Source organism: Vanessa cardui, chromosome 11 (assembly GCF_905220365.1).
Source record: "Vanessa cardui chromosome 11, ilVanCard2.1, whole genome shotgun sequence".
NCBI classification, from domain to species: domain Eukaryota; kingdom Metazoa; phylum Arthropoda; class Insecta; order Lepidoptera; family Nymphalidae; genus Vanessa; species Vanessa cardui.
The window spans coordinates 11,727,866-11,748,563 of record NC_061133.1 but is presented as its reverse complement, the minus strand read 5'-3'; the positions used below and the strand labels follow the sequence as shown (position 1 = coordinate 11,748,563).

The 20,698-nt window shown below is 33.0% G+C and overlaps 1 protein-coding gene across 1 annotated transcript; it reads left to right on the top strand.

Moving 5' to 3' along the window:
- Positions 1 to 1,519: 1,519 nt before the first annotated feature.
- LOC124533875 (integrin alpha-8-like) lies at positions 1,520 to 19,851 on the top strand. The gene is made up of 24 exons (XM_047109421.1): positions 1,520 to 1,604; positions 2,589 to 2,733; positions 2,874 to 2,974; positions 3,881 to 3,951; positions 4,855 to 5,011; positions 6,504 to 6,587; positions 7,337 to 7,429; positions 8,221 to 8,306; positions 8,998 to 9,201; positions 9,899 to 9,998; positions 10,465 to 10,635; positions 11,311 to 11,408; positions 11,504 to 11,585; positions 12,147 to 12,292; positions 12,978 to 13,180; positions 13,862 to 14,066; positions 14,799 to 14,962; positions 15,841 to 15,922; positions 16,789 to 16,884; positions 17,607 to 17,760; positions 18,129 to 18,207; positions 18,357 to 18,468; positions 19,105 to 19,176; positions 19,677 to 19,851. Exons 1-24 carry the CDS (start codon positions 1,595 to 1,597, stop codon positions 19,824 to 19,826), a joined length of 2,865 nt encoding a protein of 954 aa, XP_046965377.1. The 5' UTR covers positions 1,520 to 1,594; the 3' UTR covers positions 19,827 to 19,851.
- The last annotated feature ends 847 nt before the right edge of the window (positions 19,852 to 20,698 follow it).

Sequence of the window (20,698 nt, the reverse complement as noted above, 5' to 3'; positions counted from 1 at the left end):
AATCAGACTTAATACAACAATGTATTATAAAATATAAATTAGCATCTGATATATCAGTAGTATGTGATACCTCTATCGATTTTATAGGAGGCTAAATTTAATCGTATCTTACATAAACTATATGAAAATAATTATAGTTTACAAAAAAACCCAACAAACAATCCGTTTCATTACGTTGGATAGACATCAGACCGGCTGAGTGCGCGAGTAAGCACTTGGTACGAGACTACTATGTTTAATTATGTTAAGGAAATATAAACGACAAAACATTTTAAATAAACAATGCTAAAATGTATAGTGTTTTTTTTTTCGGACTGCAGGATCTCAGATAGGTGCAAAGAACATCTTAAAACATCATCAGTAATGCATTATTTGCACAATCCCGTATATATTAATATTATGAATGTGAAAGTAACTTTGCATCTGTTGCTCTTTCACGACCAAACCGCTCAACCGGATTTGAAGACATTTGGTATGACGCAAACTTTAACTCCAGGAAAGGACATGGCTACAATTTTCCTTAATAATTGATTTATCGTCGATTCAATATTTCAATATTTAAAAGCGAAAAAGCGCACATTCGTGTCTTTCACACTTTAGACTCCGAAAACTTTGTACATTTATATGCTTTAATAACTGATTCAGCTGAGCTGAGATGGCCCAGTGGTTAGAACGCGTGAATCTTAACTGATGATTGCAGGTTCAAACCCAGCCAAGCACCACTGTATATATGTGCTTAATTTGTGTTTATAATTCATCTCGTGCTCGGCGGTGAAGGAAAACATACACGTGTCTAATTTCATCGAAATTCTGCCTCATGTGCATTCCATCAACCCGCATTGGAACAGCGTGGTGGAATATGTTCCAAACCCTCTCCTTAATGGAGCAGGAGCCTTATCTCAGCAGTGGGAAATGTATAGGCTGTTACTTTACCTGATTCATCCTTCGAACATCAGAAGGCAGGCGAAGACTAGAACTAGGCTACAATCGTTGGCAACATCTTGTAATTCATTTCAAGCCATTGTCGTGTTTCATGGGCACGGATGGGATGTGGAAATTTCCAACATTTATGTTGTTTTGTATTTATTGTATTTCTGTGACCAAAGTGGAAAATCATCTCTTAAGCTATCAACGCTCTGGTGCTACTTGTTGAATGCCGAAAAATAATGATTAATAATAATCGAATCAATTTTAAAAACAAAGTTAATAATTTACGTCATATATAGTTTACCATCTAACTGTTTCACAGAGACTTTGGCCGGTGACGACCACTTGCCATCAGGTGGACCATTTGCCCAATTTAGACAGAAATTTGACACTTATGGTTACTGTACAAGACCAATTATAAAATATCAATAAAGGTAAAGAAATAAATAATAAACATAACTAATCTATGGAACAGAATAATTATAAAATCGGTTGACATACACAAAAACAAATACGAATATGAAGTCGTATGTTATTATGAGGAAAACCAAAATATGAATACTTGAATCTTATTCCTGGCTCAGTTGTAATTATTCACGCTAAACATACGGCTATGTATAATAATTATGCTATAATTAGTGCGTAAACAGTAATTTTTACCTACATCATGGTCTTCCGTAAGTATTTTTTTGTATCCTGATGTTTAATGAATAAGGTTTCAATAATTTGGTATTAAATTATTTTAACATTTCTATATTATTTTATGTATGTATATTGAGGAAAGGATAGTATATAATTCTATGTAGCTGAAATGATTATTTTGAGCATGGATGTGGATGGATATAGAGGTAGAGGACGACCAAGAAAACGATGGATGGACTGTGTGAAAGACGATATGGCTAGAAAGAATGTTACTTGTGAGATGACGTCTGACAGAGAAGTATGGAAGGAGAAGACATGCTGCGCCGACTCCAAATAAAATTGGGAAAAGGGCAGGAGGATGATGATATAACAAGACGTTAATAGCCAACTTGAGTACTCAAAAGAGGAGCCTGAAAGGGGCTTTACAGATAAAAATAAATACAATTGATACAGTAGCTAAATCAATATTGTGTCCAAGGAAATATTAATGATTGATGATAAAGAGATCAAAACCTATTTCTCTCTATGTATAGTTTCGATGTGTGAACCTCATGTTTTCTGTAAAAAAAAAATTGCGTTTACTTTTGTGAGACGTGTTTTTTGATAACAAAAAAACACGTCTCTTTAGTATCTTGTACTTCAGGAAAAGACGACATCAATTGTTTATAAATTAATAATGTATAAACCACAGTTTTCGTTTAATTTAATCTCCATACGAGCTAAGATCAGAAATCATTTGTCAAATATCTTGTTTTGTACAAAGGTTGGTATCGAATTTCAGCATGATATTATTATGAGTATTAAGATATAAAAACATATGGCCTAGCAGACAAGTACGTCAGTCTGTGCAAAGCGAGTAATTAATGCATCTAGCGATGAAATAACTTATAATATAGTAACTTATATTTTTAATTGAATTAAATCCAATTTTCAGTCACAACATTTAATCACAGAAATGACTCGCCTGACTTTTTCATGTCAAATAGATTACTTTTGAACCGTGCTATTTATTCTTCCAGCTGTAATAATTATGCTAATGGGTCTGACCATTCAGTCGCTTGGATTATTTCATCAGAAATCAATGCAAATCTTCAAAGGACCTTCTTCACTAAGCGAGGGATCTCTGTTTGGTTACAGCATGTCTTATGAATCGAAATTTCAAAGGTACCAATAATACTTAAGTTAAAATTTTCTTTGGTAATGACCTAAACTTAATTAATGAAGTAGTACATTATCATTATATTATATAACCTAAGTTACGAAACAAAAATAATAAAAAATATCTTTGATGTTATTATTTTCAGTTTAATAGTGAGTGCTCCGAAGGCTAATGATATTGGGCGTATTTTCACCATCAACATTAACAGTTCAGAAGTCACAGATGTTCGTGTCCCTTTAAAAAGATGTAATGTATACAGAAATATATAATTAATTAATAGTTTTTTTTTTTTTTCATTTTACTTTAAGCTTAATAGATTTTGTTTGTGGTTCAAATGAGACAACATGCCCTTTACAACTACGTGAAATGTTCCCGAGGCAATTACCAGGAAACTTTTTCCAGATTACACAAGTCAGTGTTTATACAAATGTCGACCGAGTAGATTGTAGCGATTAGTGCTGTCTACGTGCTTATTTCTAGAGTAATAGGCGCTCTACACTCACGGAAGAACTTCTCGCGAGAATCTCGGCAATAATCTCGCGCCAGACCTTGTTCTGGGTACACACTCACAAGGTTCTCATTACAGCGTTCTCGGCTCCTTTGTCGCGCCCCACAAAACTGACAAAAATCGGAGAACAAAACGAGAACCATGCGAGCACCCGCGAATCGGTTCCACATTCATGTTTCTCGTGTATTTCTCACGTTACGTATTCTTATTATATTCTTCACGTTACTCCTCAATACGGGACGTATGTATGAAAAATGTTAGGATAATGACGCGAAACATGCGCGCTCGCTCTCAAAGAGGTAGCAAGCAGCGTGTCGTGTAACATAAAATGATATGTTGAAGGCTCTGTGCAATGTTGCAGCAACATATGGAGTGCAGCAACATTTTGTCCCACAACATGATGTGCTGTTTGCACATCAAAATGTTCCCTAGTGTGTTGGTCACAGTAAAAAGTCTTAGTATATAAATATGTTTGTTTGTCTCGTGGTAAACAGTAAACAAGTTATTGAAAAATTCTTTAATTTTAATAAACTAAAGCGTTTACTAATTTAAATTTATGTTTGGTATAATCTTGTTGTCTCGCTACAAAACTAGGTTAATGTGATGATATAAAACAAAGTTTTGTAGAGAATATTTTTTTCCAGTAACGCCAGAATTAATAAAACATGACTTCTGGCTAGGAGCTACCGTGAAAGCAAGTTCAGATTATTTTGTGGTAAGTTAGTAACTCCAGTTTTTTTAACGTAAATAGGTAGGCGGTCCGGCAAATCGGCCATGATTGATGTTAATTGGTCACCGCTGAATTGGCGCTTGTAGAAATAATTACCAACTTTGAGAACTAACATGTTATGTCCCTTGTGCCTTTATTCACACTGGCTCACCCTTTAAACTAGAACATATCAAGTATTGCTGCTTGTCGGTGTCCATTTCTATACTCGAGGTTTATTGAGAATTTCTCAAGAGAAAACTTTTAACTTAAATTACCCCATACAACAACAACAGCCTGTAAATTCCCACTGCTGGGCTAAAGGCCTCCTCTCTCTTTGAGGAGAAGGTTTGGAACTTATTCCACCACGCTGTTCCAATGCGGGTTGGTGGAATACACATGTGGCAGAATTTCTATGAAATTTGTCACATGCAGGTTTCCTCACGATGTTTTCCTTCACCGCTGAGCACGAGATGAATTATAAAGACAAATTAAGCACATGAAACAGCGGTGCTTGCCTGGGTGTGAACCCGAAATCATCGGTTAAGATGCACGCGTTCTAACCACTGGGCCATCTCGACTTTGTCGTTTTTAATTTCCCCATGCTTTATCCCAAAAGTTGATATGACCTTATACTTAGCTACTAGACTAGTGAGCAGTAAATATAAAACTAGTGGCACGAAAAACTTCATGTTTATTCAATAGATTTTTAGGAAATTCGAAACCTATGATTTTATATATAATATATAACCTAAGTTTTGTTTTGATTTATTTTCATTCTATACTGATGAAACCTCTTTTAAATTAAAGTTTTAGTGTAAAATACATTAGTTCTTTATAACTAGCCAGTTATTTCTTTCCACTCTCCATAATTATTTTTTTATTAAATTTTAAAAATTTCCCTCCTTCCAGACTTGCACTCCGAGGTACAGTGAAATGAAGACTGCTGTATCGGAAAAAAAACCAGCAACAGTCGGTGTGTGTTTCATAAAACAACAGAACGACAAAATCGTTCCCTTGAAAACAATAACCAACAGTGATCGCAATCGCAATACAGATATGAAATTTAGTAAGTACATTTATGCTCATAATAAACTTTTATTTAATAATTTTTTGAAGGCTTTTACGCAGGCGAGTTTTCGGATCCGATACAAGATGTGAATCTTTAAGAAAAGAGCGCACATCTTCCTAAAAGAACGGCAAGGTATGCGCAAGCTCTTCGGTGTTGCAGATGTTCCTTCCTCCTGCTTTTGCCACCTATCACATAAAAAAGATTTATTAATATATGTACAGCAAATGAAGGCTCGGTTAAATTCGATTAGATTAGGATCGATTCGTTTTGTTGACGATATTTGTCATTGATACGCAACATTGACTATAAATATTATTTAAATAATAGGATACACGAATCAAAATGGCGTATCATTGTAGGATGGTTATGAAATTTCAGGAATCAGAAACGAAATGAATTATTTCTGAACACATTGCCGGTTTTTATCAAAAAAGAAATTTAACAGGGCTACTTGTATATATTATCCATCTTTAGCGCGATACATAGCTTATATGTCCCATAGCATAGCTAAATATAAAGTAAAAAGTAGTGTATAAATGTGTCTTCTTATAGAAACAAATTTATAAAATACCATCACGGTCTCAACAGTTTTGAATCATTTTGCATAAAACTTTCCATGGAAATTTAACGGTGAAGTTTAAACCTAAATACATTATGCATGAAAAACGCTTCGTCTTTGTGGCTACACAGTTTTTTCATCAAACATCGGCTAGATCTTTATAAAATCTTGATTATATAAGCCCACGAACACTTCTGGTGCTTCACAGGACATAATATCCAAGCTTCCAAGATTGATAGCTTATTGGCACTGCAAGGAATGCTAGGAGAAAATTGTCAGTTGTGATCACCAACCTATACTTAAGAAAACTTCTCTATTTTTTGCTTGCTATTTACAGCGTCGATTATTATGGCCGTTGGTGATCACTTATCATCTGTTGGTCCATTTGCCCATCCAGCTGAACGCAGCGCCACCTACTTAAACACAATCTAACCCATCCACCCAAACACATAAAAGATACATAAAAATCAGCCTAGTCATTGATTCCTTCAATCTCTGCTAGATCAGTCATATACCTAAAATATAATTATGTATACGTCGCAGAAAAATTGTAAATAGACAACATAAGTGTTATATACAACATATAATAAAACATATACAATTTCGATAATTCATAATATTTAGTTTAGGTTTGGTTAGAATTTTTATACTTTAACTGAAATTTACTTCGATATAATCTACCAAAAAATATATTCGTTAAATTATAAGCAGTATGTTACGATTCACAATCTTTCAGCAGTTTACACTCTCGCGAGGACTATAATGTAACGGCATTTACAATTTTACGCTGACATATATAAAGTCATTGAATTTCAAAATGAAACATATTAAAAAATGCAATTATTATCAATACTTTAAATATTTTATATTCTTTAAAATACGTTGGGTAAATTATAATGAATGATTTAATAATTCTATTAATTCCTTTAGAAAGAATGATGGATTCCTTCGGATGGAGTATGGACGTGACATCACAGAACGAGTTACTTGTGGGTGCACCGGCTATGAATAAAGGTAATACGTATGCATTAGTAATAATAATAACATTAACTTTTATACTACTTACTAAGTAGCGGATACTTTATTCAAATCGTATATCAAATAATTCCTATCAATCTGTAATACCTATTATTTACACAATACTAGAATATGTCTTGTTTATTAATATTTGACCCAATTTTTATGGGACGTTATGTACACATAAGTCTCATTTTGAAAAGCTTCAGCCATAGATTTGTATCATGGCTATTTGAAATGCACAAAAGCGATTAGCCGAAATACGATCACAGTGGCGTGAAATTGAAGAGGCTTATGTCCAGCAGTGGACGAATATGGACTTATGATGATGATGATGAAAAGCATGCTTATTGCTATATTTATATAATTTTAACCTCAAATAAGAAAAGTTAAAAATGACACAAGTATATTTTTGTCTTAAATTTTCGCGATTATTACACATTTAAATAAAACTAATTATAACGGATGAATCGCGTATATTAATTATTTTTAAACATCCCGACGTTTCGAGCACTTTGCAGTGTTCGTGGTCACGGGTAGACGTGACGGGTAGAGTCTACCCGTGACCACGAACACTGCAAAGTGCTCGAAACGTCGGGATGTTTTAAAAATAATTAATATACGCGATTCATCCGTTATAATTAGTTTTATTTAAACAAGTATATTTGTTAATTATTTTGATTCGATATGGTCAAAGTTACAAATGTCACATTATTTTTCAACAAATTGTATTCAATATTTTTCAGGGCGGGTGATGATTTACAAAAACGATCTACGTTCAGTTACTCCGAAACTGATTTACAAAATAAGCTACGGGAACCCAGTTCTTTATAATTTCGGTAAGTACTAAAATAAATCGTCAAAATATTGTACGATATTTTCCAATGCGTCCCGAAAGACTGTCCCGTTATTTACCAACAGAATACAGAGAATATCGAGTTCGGTTTGTTGTATCCTTTACTGATGGGATACATCGATTGCAATAACAACGTAGAATTCTGTTATGTAACCTAACGTTTTGATATGTGTATAACGAAAACACATCTGTTAAGCCTCGACTCTTCCCCTAAGAATGTATATCATCCATCATTCGAGCTTGGACAATAACTCTTCGACTATCGGATATTATCCCATTATTGTATTTAGCTTGGACTAGAGAGCTACTCAAGACTTAGCTCTGTGCTTAGCAAATTTAGCAGAGTCATCTCACAATGTACCCTAACACATGTGAACTGTCTAATCCCTCACTCAAATGACTGATGGTACTGTTACCGTAGCCGGAGTGAGTCCATTATAAATTAATCTATGATTTCCTTTATAAAGTTTTAATGTTTGCAAGCAATTTTTATCTACTATTTGACATGAAAAGTTCAGTGTATCATACACATCTATTGAGTAATATTTTTTGTAACTCTAGTAAGTTTAAAACTATGTATTTCTAAGTGATGTGTTTCGACGCTTCCATGTTGCAATTATGGTACCAAATATTTCCTAAAACCTTCCACCTTATAAATTGATTATTTAATTTTTAATATATATATAAGGGATAATATTATATAGATAATATTTAATATATTTATATGAGCAAGTTGAGTTTTTAAATTTGACCAAATAATTAAATATGTTTTAGGCTACAGTATAGCCAGTGGAAAATTCTTCTCGAAGGAAATTAGTTACGCAGTCAGCACGACTTTTGGTGAATTGGGATTTGGCAAGGTATTGTATTATTTTTTCACTATATTTTGTCAAATATTCTTTTACGCAGCTTAGTAGAGTGTGGCATAGGGGATAAGTTTTATGCACTTTTCAGTCAACCTTTCTCTCTCTCTCTCTAAATTTTTCTTCTTTTATTATATAGTTATATTACTACTCAATTAACTATGTTCAAACGTTGTTAATTTATTTCATCCTGTCTGTTGTTTAAAACATTTTGTAATTTTTTTAATTGTATGATATACAATGTGCTCTGATATTACTTTAATATATTATTTTCACTGTTATGGTTTATCGACTTAAACTTCAGTTAAAGCACAAAATGAATAAAATCAAATCATAATAAACTTTATTCAAGTGGGTTTTTACAAGCACTTTTCATCGTCATTTTACAATTAAGTGAAGCTACAACCGGTTCGGAAAGTAGATTCTATCGAGAAGAAGTGGCAAGAAACTCAGCAGTTACTCTTTTTCAACATTAAAAAAATACAAGGCGTTATAAGCTTATCCTTACTTCTAGTGCACATACAATCACATTTCGATCCATTGTACCAGACTACATATATTTGACGGCTATACAATCTGGAGTAAGTTTCAAACCTTCAGCTCAAAGTGGAGAGGAGGCCTTTGCCATAGGACTTTAACAAGCTGATACCTCAGATTTTGTTCTAAAATATATTTATTATCTATACAGGTATATTTCTTTAATTCGAAGTATGAAAATATTGGGGCAATCAATGATGATAACCTCGGGACGATGTTCGGTGCTACACTCTGTTCTGCGAATTTAGGAGTTGACGCTTTGCTGGTTGGTGCTCCAGCATTTGCTGACAGCGATTACACATATGACGTCGGCGCTGTTTATATTTACATGGCGCAATCCGGAGCTAGTTCAAACGTAATACTTTTATTAATTATTTATCAACCAGAAGGTACTAAACGAAATTAAGATTATCATAACAAACCCGAAATGGGTGACGTTTGTAGGTCAAAAACTGATCTCCTTTCTAATTCATTTATACATGTTGGTCAAGTTGATTGATAAAATAAGAGGATTCTGACATTATATATAACATTTTTTATAAATGTTTCTTATTTTTAATTTCTCTTATATGTTTTTTTTAATTATTAACAGCTGCATCTGTGACTACAAGCCGTATTTAATAAAAATCATAATTCACCATATTTAAAAAAATATATTCTCCTATTATTTTTTTGTAATTATTTTATATGCGGCAAAAAAAAATAATGTAACTGTACTATTATGTAGTATCAATTCGTATATCACTCGTAAAATATTGAAAAATCATTAACAATGATAGGTACGATTTTAATATAGTAACACAAACGTCACCTCAGTAAATACACTATAGCTACTATGTAAAACTGTCTAAATATGAAATGGCATAAATTGAGTTCAGGACCACAATTTCCAAAAATAACATTGAATCATATAACAACGCACCAAAGTTATTAATTTCTCCAATTTTTGCCCTGTGAATTGCGATTATTTTTTAACAAGTATGTGATACTATTATAAAAGTTTATGTAAATATAATTAGGTACCTTGATTTACAATATAACGCAATTTTCAGGAAATGTCTTTAAAAAGAAAGCTCGTGGGTAAATCTAGTGGGGGACATTTTGGACACGCTATCCTGAGCATTGGTGATATGGACGGAGATTTAAAAGATGGTAAAACAAAAATTGATACATAAAAATATATTCTAGGCGAAATGGCCAGAGAAGCCGAGATGGCCCAGTGGAGCCGAGATGGCCAAATGGTGCGAGTGCATCTTAACCGATGATTGCCGTTTCAAACCCAGGCAAACACCACTGAATATGCATGCTTAATTTGTGTTTATAATTCATCTCGTGCTCGGCGCTGAATAAAAACACCACAAGGAAACCTGTATGTGTCTCATTTCATAGAAATTCTACCACATTTGTATTCAAGTAATCCACATGGGTGGAACAACAACAACAACAGTGTGGTGGAATATTCTCCAAACATTCTCCTCAAAGGGAGAGGAGGCCTCAGCACAGCAGTGGGAAATTTACAGGCTCTTGTTGTTATAAAAATATATCGAAACAAACGACTGCTTACATATTCAATTACAGAAATCCAATAAATCCAAATTAATAGTTGTTTTATTTACAGAGATAGCAATAGCGGCACCATACGATGATGACGGCAAAGGCGCAGTTTATATTTATACCGGAGAAGGAATTTTACAAGGAAAGCTTTTACAGAAGATTCAACCAGAAGGATTCTATGACTTCGGTTACAGCTTAGCACTTGTGAAAGACTATGATGGAAATGGGTGTAATGGTATTATATCTTAATTACATACATATGTACATGATTTTTATTGGATTTAAATATAGGGATACATTTTTAACTTTACAAGTAGATAGACAACGAGATAATTTGACGTAAATTCAAATGTAATTTGCATTACGTAGGCACTGCATTCTTAATGGCTTTTTATATAAGATTTATACAATTTGTATTTTATATGATAGTGTATCATTACCCTTTTAACAATAAACTAAAGGACTACTTAAACTTGGTGATAAGGCTTACTCTTATGTTTAGCCCTTCTAGACAAGGGCCTAAAATCTCAGTTCCAAAATTTAATGTCACATTGCCGAAAGAAGAGATATTTAACAAGAGATATTTCTAACATTATTAATGTCTTTCGTTGAGGTGATCAGTAACTGTGAATATCAGATTGTCTACTACTCAAATTTCCTATCTGTTAGAATTAAAGTAGATTATTTAAGGTATTATTATTCCACTTTGTTACCTGTATAACTGCAAACAATGAAACCAATTTGCCAAGAATAATGCTAAGTATTCAGAAAAATTAAACTCGAGATCTGTTCTTAAATGAATAAATGGAGCTGTTCCCTACAAGGACTTGACAGGGCTCGTCTTCGTCAAAACCAGAAATAATATAGTTTACTAAAGACTAGATAAATTGTTTTTTTTAATTAATTACAGAGTTGGCAATTTCTTCACCCAAAAATGCAAGTATATTTATATTTCGGAGTGTAGCTGTTATAACGGTGAACTTACGCACAAAGTTTCCAAATCTTCAGGTATGTAATATAATCTTACTAAATTGTGATCTCACTTTATATTTAAGCCCAATCATTATATATGCTACATTTAATTTCCTCTATCTATATTTCAGAATCACAAAAACAAAACACACTTCGCATTTGATTCGTGTCTAGAGGTCTCGCCTCCAATCAATCCAAAAGTTTTTAGTGTTGGTATGTAATATTGGTAAAATATTTAAAAATATCACTGAAAGTGTATTCTAATTGTTTTATTATGGTTTCAAACATTTATTAACATAGTAATTAAAAACATTAAATGCTTAAATATATATACGAATATAAACTAAAACTAGTTACTGTATAAATCTTGACCGCGTGGAACGGTGGCAAGAATGCTAACAGCATTTCCCCGTTGAATCACAATTCCGATCCTCTGGGCAAAAAACGAACCAGCCCTCTTGCCACCAGTGGAGGCAATGAGGCGAGGTGTTATACTTTTGTTGAAGCTTTTTGCATCACTACTCCAAGGGCCAAGCGTTTCGGATTTTGAATCTGATCTTCGGTGTATTTATAAATTATTTCGTGTGACAGTGGAAGTCTTTGTTGAGGAGGACACGTGACAGACAACTATAACAAGTGTATCCACCAACCCAATTTAGTGGAAGGATGTAGAATGAACGCAGCAAAACATCCTCTAAAAAAGGAGGCAATCTCTTTAAAACAGCATTCGAACAGAAGCTGTTGTTTTTAAAATGACACATTTATTCTTTACAGATTTGATAGTAAAAATTGAAACGACTGACCGAAATTCAAAACTGATAGGGTCTAATGGAACCAACACATTTACCTACGAAGTGTCACTGAATGAAAATATTCCATCGTATTGCAGAAGCATTGGAGTGCAGAGCATACTTACTCCTGTAAATATACTTTTGACGACTTTAATTCAAATTTTAATAAACGCGAGGGGAACCTTTTTTGTGAAAAATGAAATTCTACCATATGTTTACTAAATCAGAGTGAAACAGAGGAATAGAATAACATTCATTCTTCATCTTCATTTAACATATAATTATGTATTTTATCCATTTCTTTTAAGTCAAATAAGTAGGTAGACTGGCAAAATCAGATGGTAAGTGGTCACCACAGACATTGATACCGGCAGAAATATAATCATCTCTATCGTCACAAATGCACCACCAGCCTTCAGGATTACGATGATACAAATAAACCGTACACCAGGAGTTCCATCAAACCAGAAAATAACAATAACAATTGTTGCTGATTGGTGGTAAATTACATACAGTGTACTTGGCCATATTTTTTTGTGACGGTTTTAGGGAGGGGCGCGATGGGGAGACGGCCCATGTCGCCAATTTTGGGGGGGGGGTGATTGATGGAAGTGGAATACTTCCCCCACTAAGCTGGAACGCGTGGTGGATGGTGGAGATAGCTAAATTGAATTAGGGATAATTAAATTTCCTTAAGTAAAATATTCTTGCCCAAGGTGTCAGACCCTCTAACGCCGGCACTGATTATATATTTGGATGAAAATACTATACTATTAAAAAAATATCTTGATGTAAAATAAATTATAATTTTTAGGTAAAAGAATACAATCTAGTAATAGCGTACAAGATATCCGTCTCTTTGAAAGACGATCCCCTGAAAAGAGACGATTTTAATATTTCAAGAGCGATTCTTAGCGAACGAAGTGTTTTGGATGTGAGCGGCGAAGAATGGACAAGTGACTGTGGAGGTCAGCTTTGTGTACCGGATTTGAAGCACACCGTGAACTCTTCTATATCGTGAGTTTTATACATCAAAGCATTTTCTCGTATCATTCAAAGTGCCGTGTTCAATATAATTTACTAAAGAAACAATAGACGATCTCCGTGGCCGAGTAGTGTGTACAACGGTTTTCATGGGTACGTCCACTCTGAGGTCCCGGGCGAGTCAATATAGAAAATTCATTAGTTTTCTATGTTGTCTTGGATCTGAGTGTTTGTGATCAACACAGGTGCTTTTTAGTTACTTACATTGAGTTCAGTAATTTATGTGATGTTGTCCAATATTTATTTATTTAGAATATGAATATGATTTTAATAGATAAACTGTAATCTGTATGGTACTAAGCGAATTCTGACAGAATAGGAAGTCAAAAGAACTTTTTAAGTCGTAAAAATTTAAGACAGAAAATTTTGACTCGTTTGATTGAGAAATCTTACAATTATATAAAATACATATATACTTGAGCAGAATTCCATGCTATGTATATTTTATTCAGTCTTGAATTTAGAGAATCTTTGTAATGATGAGAATAAATGAATTGGCTGGCTTCCAATCTTAAAGACTGCTGAAGATATCGACAATACATCATTTCTGAGACAGGGGTATGAAATGCTACCAGAGTCCTTAACGCAGGTACAATTATAAAAAACCTCATTTTACAAGGCTTATCAGGAAAAATCATATTTTTCGTTTTATAGGGTACCTTATCTCGTGGGCTCTTCGAATATGGAAAAGTTTACATTATCAGTGAAAAACGTCGGGCAAACCGCGTACGGTGCGTGCGCTATCATATCTGTGCTCGAAGCTCGCGTACTGCGCCCCCCTCCTGGGTGCACGTTACTCAAAGACGGTACACAATTCATATGCAAGCCTGATCAACCGCTTCGTAATGGGGAGATCTGGGTAAGTAAGAGCTACGTATTGACAAATGTACGCAAAGATAAGAAATATTCGTATTCAATTACAATGACAGCTTTTGTCAAATTCTGTAGAAAATTTTAGAAAATAGGTATGGTACGACACCACTTAGATGTAGCATCGGCAAAATTCGTAAAACCGATCACATCCGAATTAAGTACGCGATTTTTATGTGAATGTGATCTTTACACAGACGCAATAACTTGTAATAATATATGACCTAATATATTCGTCAATTCGACACGTTAATTTCACGAGAATCAAGGAGCTGGTTGCGGGCTGCACAAGACCGGTCGTTGTGACGATATTTGGGTAAGGCCTATGTCCAGTAGTGGACGTTCCTTGGCTGACATGTTGATGATGATTATGATGGAGCAATAGGGAGCTATTTCTATTGCTTGTATATTCGGCAGTCAATCCGTTTTATTTATTTTGCCGATGCTACATCTAAGTTATGTCGTACTATATATGTCTACGTATAAAATACAAAAGGTGATGCGACGTAAAGGATTGATCATTTCATTTTAAGTAGAACAGTAGATACAAAGTGACATCAGAACAAAAAAAATACATTTCAAAACAATCTTGGCAAATGATCTATAATAAATACAGGTAATCTCAACACGCACTAATATATTGCACAATATTTATTAAAAACATATGTGTTTATTGGTGTATAAAAAAAGAAAATACAGAGTAATTTAAATTATTTTACAGATAATTCATCCAATCGAAGTCGAAACAACTTTGCTTACAAGTGAAAACGATAAGCTTACAATTCGAAGTGATTTATATAATAACTGCAACAATAAGACGGACAGAAATATATTTGAAGATAAATTTATTCTTCGCAGCGACATTGAGAACATTTCACTTAAAGGGTAATTACTTATTTAGACTATAACTTTGAGAAAAAGTGGCCGAGAGGTTAGAACACGTGCAACTTAACCGGGTTAAATCCAGGCAAGCAACACTATATATATGTGCTTAATTTATGTTTATAATTCATCTCGTGCTCGGGAAGGAAAACATCGTAAGGAAACCTGCATGTGTTTAATTTCATCGAAATTCTCCCACATATGCATTCCACCAAACCCCATTGGAACAGCCTGGTGGAATATGTTCCAAACCCTCTCCTCAATGGAAGAGGAGGCCTTATCCCAGCAGTGGGAAATATACAGGCTTTACGTTTTTTACTTTTTGAGAAAAAAAAATTATCAGCTCATTTTTATACATTAACAATCTTTCATAGAGATTAACATTCCTGTTAACACAATTTCTGTGTATTTTATTAATATACAAGAAATAGCTAGAATATACAATAGCTACATAAATATTTATGAAACTGAATTGTTGTACATACGACCGAGAAGGATCCTTTCCCAAACAAAATGCCATTATAGATTTGTCTTCAAAAGACCTAAATTCTACTCGTGAAAGAAGCAGATAAATACTTTTCATGAAATATAAAAATTAAAAAGAACTACCGCCAGGTAATATAAGGTGACAAATAAATACATTCGATTTTATATTTCATCGTTTTAACAAAAAAACTATTCTCATCAAAGTAACAATATAACGCAGTATTGTTCAAAAATATTTATATTGAGTTTTAGATTAGATTTTTTGCTTTTTAATATAGAATTGCTGCGCACATTTTTAAAATATATTCGAATATAAATAGTTGAACCGATTGATTCGATTTATAAATATTAACTCGTTTTATCAAATTCTTTAATAATCTGTGTTTTATTTCCAGCCAAACAAATCCAGAAGAGGCCGTTAATATGACAAGAAGCGATGTATACGAGTTAGGAAAAAGTATGGAACATGTTTACACGGTAAGTAATTATCTAAATGTACATTATGAAAGACAAACCTTCAGTACAAAATATTTAATCATATTTTTTCAACCGTTTCTTTTAACAAGTGACGATCTTTAGAATTAACAATAATGAATGTAACGGTAAAAAGTCAATGTACGAATTTCGAAATTCGAATCTCGAAGGAATATAGAAATTGGTCCAGTTTATTTGGCATTGAGCTTTAAAATCGATATTAGTATTAAACAATTAATTCGATAATTTGTGGTACTTAGTGATTACTTGGTGGTAAGGTTTTGTGGCCTTGAAGGTAGGTAGTACCTATACATAATTTAGTATTGTTGGTTTAAATGTTTTTCCCCAAGTATCTGGGCAGTGATGTTCACTTATCATTAAGTGGCCCATTTGCAGGTTCGCCCACCTAAATCGTAAAATAAAACAGTTCTTCCCCGGCTTTCTGTTTCACGCTTCCGTCCCTTTTTACAAAATAACTCCCAAATATTACAGGAAGTCTGACGAAAAATGTTACCCACATAAAAAATAACGATAACACATTAAAATTGAATTTATATAAAATTTAACAAACCCAAACAAATACAAAATGTATTTGAATATTTCTGTCAAAACAATACTTCATAAATCAAAGAACTAGCATTTTTACAAATTCTTTTATTACTATGCATAGACCTAAAAGGTCATATATTATGAAATAATTAATAAATATAAATAAAATCTGTCGCTTTTTTAGACAAGACATCAAAACGTATGCTATTATATAATGATAAAAATATTGGAATATTTGTAAACAAATGTTTTCAGCCGGAAAAAAGAACTGCGAATTTTTTTAAAATAAGAACTGATAATTTCCATTTTTTAATCCACAGATAAGTAATAATGGGAAAACAAATTGGATCGGTGTCAAAAGCGAAATTGTTTTAGACAACGTACCATATATCAATTATTCGGGAGCTCCCATTATAGTAAGTATTCAAATATTCGCAATAGTCTTGCTTCGACGTTATTGGACTTTAAATTTTCCAATTTAGATGTACATTGAACTCAAAGAAAAAAGAGAAAAACCTCTGAAAGATTTCCTTTTGGCAGGACCAATTTTTGGACCATAACATTAATAGGTACATACCATTATAATGTTGCTTTCTTGAGTCTTAACGGGTGATGAAAAATTATATGAAAATGCAAACTATTTTTTATTAGAAACGTGATCTGGCAAAAAAACGTTATGCAAATGCACAGCGTGGAATGAAAAAAGATAGCTAGCAAAATATATTATAAAATGTAAAATTGTCAAATGTTCTTAAGTCTAGCTGTAACCTAGTCGAGGTTATAGTCTAGATCACTGCAAATATTTAACCTTTCTATACTTAAAATGATTGTAATAATTATAAACAAAAATAGTTATGATCATGACTGCGTTGATAATAATAATAAATAAGTTTGTTAATAATTATCTAAATAAAGTTAAGTCTTTATTATGATAATTATCTAAATGAGGACTAGCTATTAGATAGTTTTACATAAATATCAAAATTTATGAAAATATAAATCTTCAATAATAAACGAAATTAAAATTATTTTCGATTTGCATGTTTTAGATATTTATTTGAAAAAGGATAAATATCTTTTGAGATATTTATTATATTCTTTAAATCGATATTACTGAATGTTAATTTGTTATCCATAGATTTCCAAGGACAGATCGTCAGGGATCGGGTGTTCTACGATCAACAGCAGCCGAACCGACTCTCAGATCATAGTATTATGTGACATTGGAGACTTGAAGAGAAACCAAAAAGCCAACGTCATTATTGCGATCACCATCCCACCAAACACATTAGGTGATCTTACAAATACGTTTTGCAGGGCAGTTTCAGATTATATACAACAGTAACAACAACAAAAGCCTGTAAATTTCCCACAGCTGGGCTAAGGCCTCCTCTTCCTTTGAATAGAAGTTTTGGAACATATTCCACCAAGCTCTTTCAATGAGGCTTGTGGAATACGCATGTGACAGAATTTCTATGAAATTAGGCACCGTCACGATGTTTTCCTTCAGCGCCATTCATTATAAACACAAATAAAGCACATGAAAATTCAACGGTGTTTGCCTGGGCTTGAACCCGCAATCACCGGTTAAGATGCACGTTTTCTAACCACTGAACTATCTGTATATTCAATTATCAAGTAAATGTCCCTATATTTTCAGACTTTAAGGAAGAAAATGAAAATGTTACTATTACAACAACGCTTAATTTACTCCTGAACGAGGAAACTATATCTCTAAGGTATGTATTTAATATAATATGTTTATTTAGTGATGACAATTACACATTAAAAAATTAAATTATTAATATTGCAGAATGGACAAAGTAAGTATGTTTTAACATGTGTGTACATTTCGATCATTTTTTTAAATTATATGTATGAATTTCAGTTTGTACACAGTTCTACGATTCATAACAGTTCCGGTCGCTCTATGGATCATCATCGTCTCGTCTCTCGTCGGATTGTTAATCCTTGCGATAATATCCTTTGCATTGTATGAGGTTAGTTGAATCCACTTATTACTATATGATTTTTTTTTTCTGTCAGTAAGCATATATTTTTTTGAGATTGTCACAAATTATCGTTCCCACTTATAGCACAAGTTAGGCTTAATTATAATAGTAAAAATGATTACTTTTAATAAAGGAATCTTTTAATAGAATCGGTTTCAGTTTTAACAATTATAACTGCAGCTTTGGGTCACAATATACATTAATTGATTAGTATTTAGTAGTAACAGTAAAGTAACAGCCTGTAAATTTTCCACTGTTGGGCTAAGGCCTCTTATCCCTCTAAGGAGAGGGTTTGGAACATATTCCACCACAATGTTCCAATGCGAGTTGGTGGAATGCACATGTGGCAGAATTTAGATGAAATTAGCCACAAGCAGGTTTCCTCACGATGTTTTTCTTCACCGAGGAGCACAGATGAATTAAAAACACAAATAAGGCAAATATATATAGTGGTGCTTGCCTGGATTTGAACCCGAAATTATTGGTTAAGATGCACGAGTTCTAACCACTAGGCCATCTCACCATCTCATCTCGGGCCTGTTGCTTGAAAATAATATTAAAATTATATTCTTACAATCGTTCACTTTAAACTTGTAACTAAAAACTAAATTATACAATTTTTAGTGCGGATTTCTGAGGAGGAAGAACAAAGACAAACTTAAAGTACTTAAGAGAGAAGTGCATCGTCAGAGCATGGTAAAGTTGTTTTGTACTACTCGTACTTTGGTACTACTATTAGTTTTGAGGTTATAAATATATTGTTTGATATTTCGTTTTATGCGATACTAGTGGCGACTTCAAGCGCTTTTTATTTTAACATGAATGGTATTATTGTAATCTAAGTTACTCCTTATTGCTCTCTGCAAGTGAAAGTCCCGTCAAAATCTGTCAAGCCTTTCCAGATCACCCGGAAACAGACAGACATAGCAAATTTGTAAAAAAGGTTATACTATATTTTTTTAAAATACTTTCAATCCCAGCTGAAAGTCACTCATCTATATTTGACGCCAAAACTATTACATTTTTTTTTAAACATAAATATTTAATGACAAATAATACATTATTTCAGCTATCATAGTGACGGATATCTGTCAGTGCAAGCCGCAGACACCTTCCCTCCTAGAAATAAATCTTGGAACCTTAATCTTGAACTCACATTCATTTTCCCAAAACTAATGTACTTTTTGAAATTCCAGCGTCGATCCATGATGAGAGAAAGCATGCGCGCTGCGGCAAGCAGACGCAGCACAGAAGACAACAACCATCTCCTAAAACCTGACCTGGATAGTGACCAAGCAGATATAGACAAGAAACTGTTAAATGAACTCAAAAACAGAATGAACTGATTAATAAATGCTTCCAAATCCAAAACTTTGTATTACTTAATTATTTTTTATTTGTATTACTTAATTATAATCAAGGTCAATGAACTGCACGTTATGTTATAACTTTAAAAGCTGACCCAGGATTGGATAACACTCCCCCTGTGCCTGTATTTACACTGTCTAACTCAGTCTCGTGTCTCATCAAAATAGAACACAAAAATAGTAAGTATGTTGTTTTGCAGTGGAATATCTGATGATTGGGTACCTTCCCAGATGGACTTACAGGAAGGCATACTACCTAGTAATTAAATGCCATTTAATATTCTTCTATAAAACGAATGTATTAATTGATTAATTATTAGGTACGCTATGTTTACATACTTGAACGCTACCAGGATAAACTTAAAATAATATGTAGTCTCATTATAAAAAGCGATAAAGCTATTATGAGCTCATTCCTCATTTCTGTTGTGTTTGACCGTGACATAATTTGTCAAATAGGTAGACCTAGGCCCTAGTTATAGAAATAAATTACAAGAGTTGAGAAAAAAATATATAACTATATTAAAAAGTTTGACAAGAAACCAAGATGCTCTATAATATTCGTGTATTTTTTCTTTAATATTTATTAATTCGAATTTTAAAAAATGTTGTTTAAAATGTCAGCCTGGTCGAAATCGGTAAACTAATCATATTAATTTGGTCAAAAAAAAATTTTATTCAATATAAACCACACCTTATCAATATCAGGTACTTATAGTCACATAAGGCAAATAAGCGTTGAAATTAATTTTCCTCGAGATATTTATTGGGATTTTAATAATCAATACAGTTTTTTTCCTTACTTTATTTCATTTAATTTTATCTAATATTTTATATATCGTTTACTTATT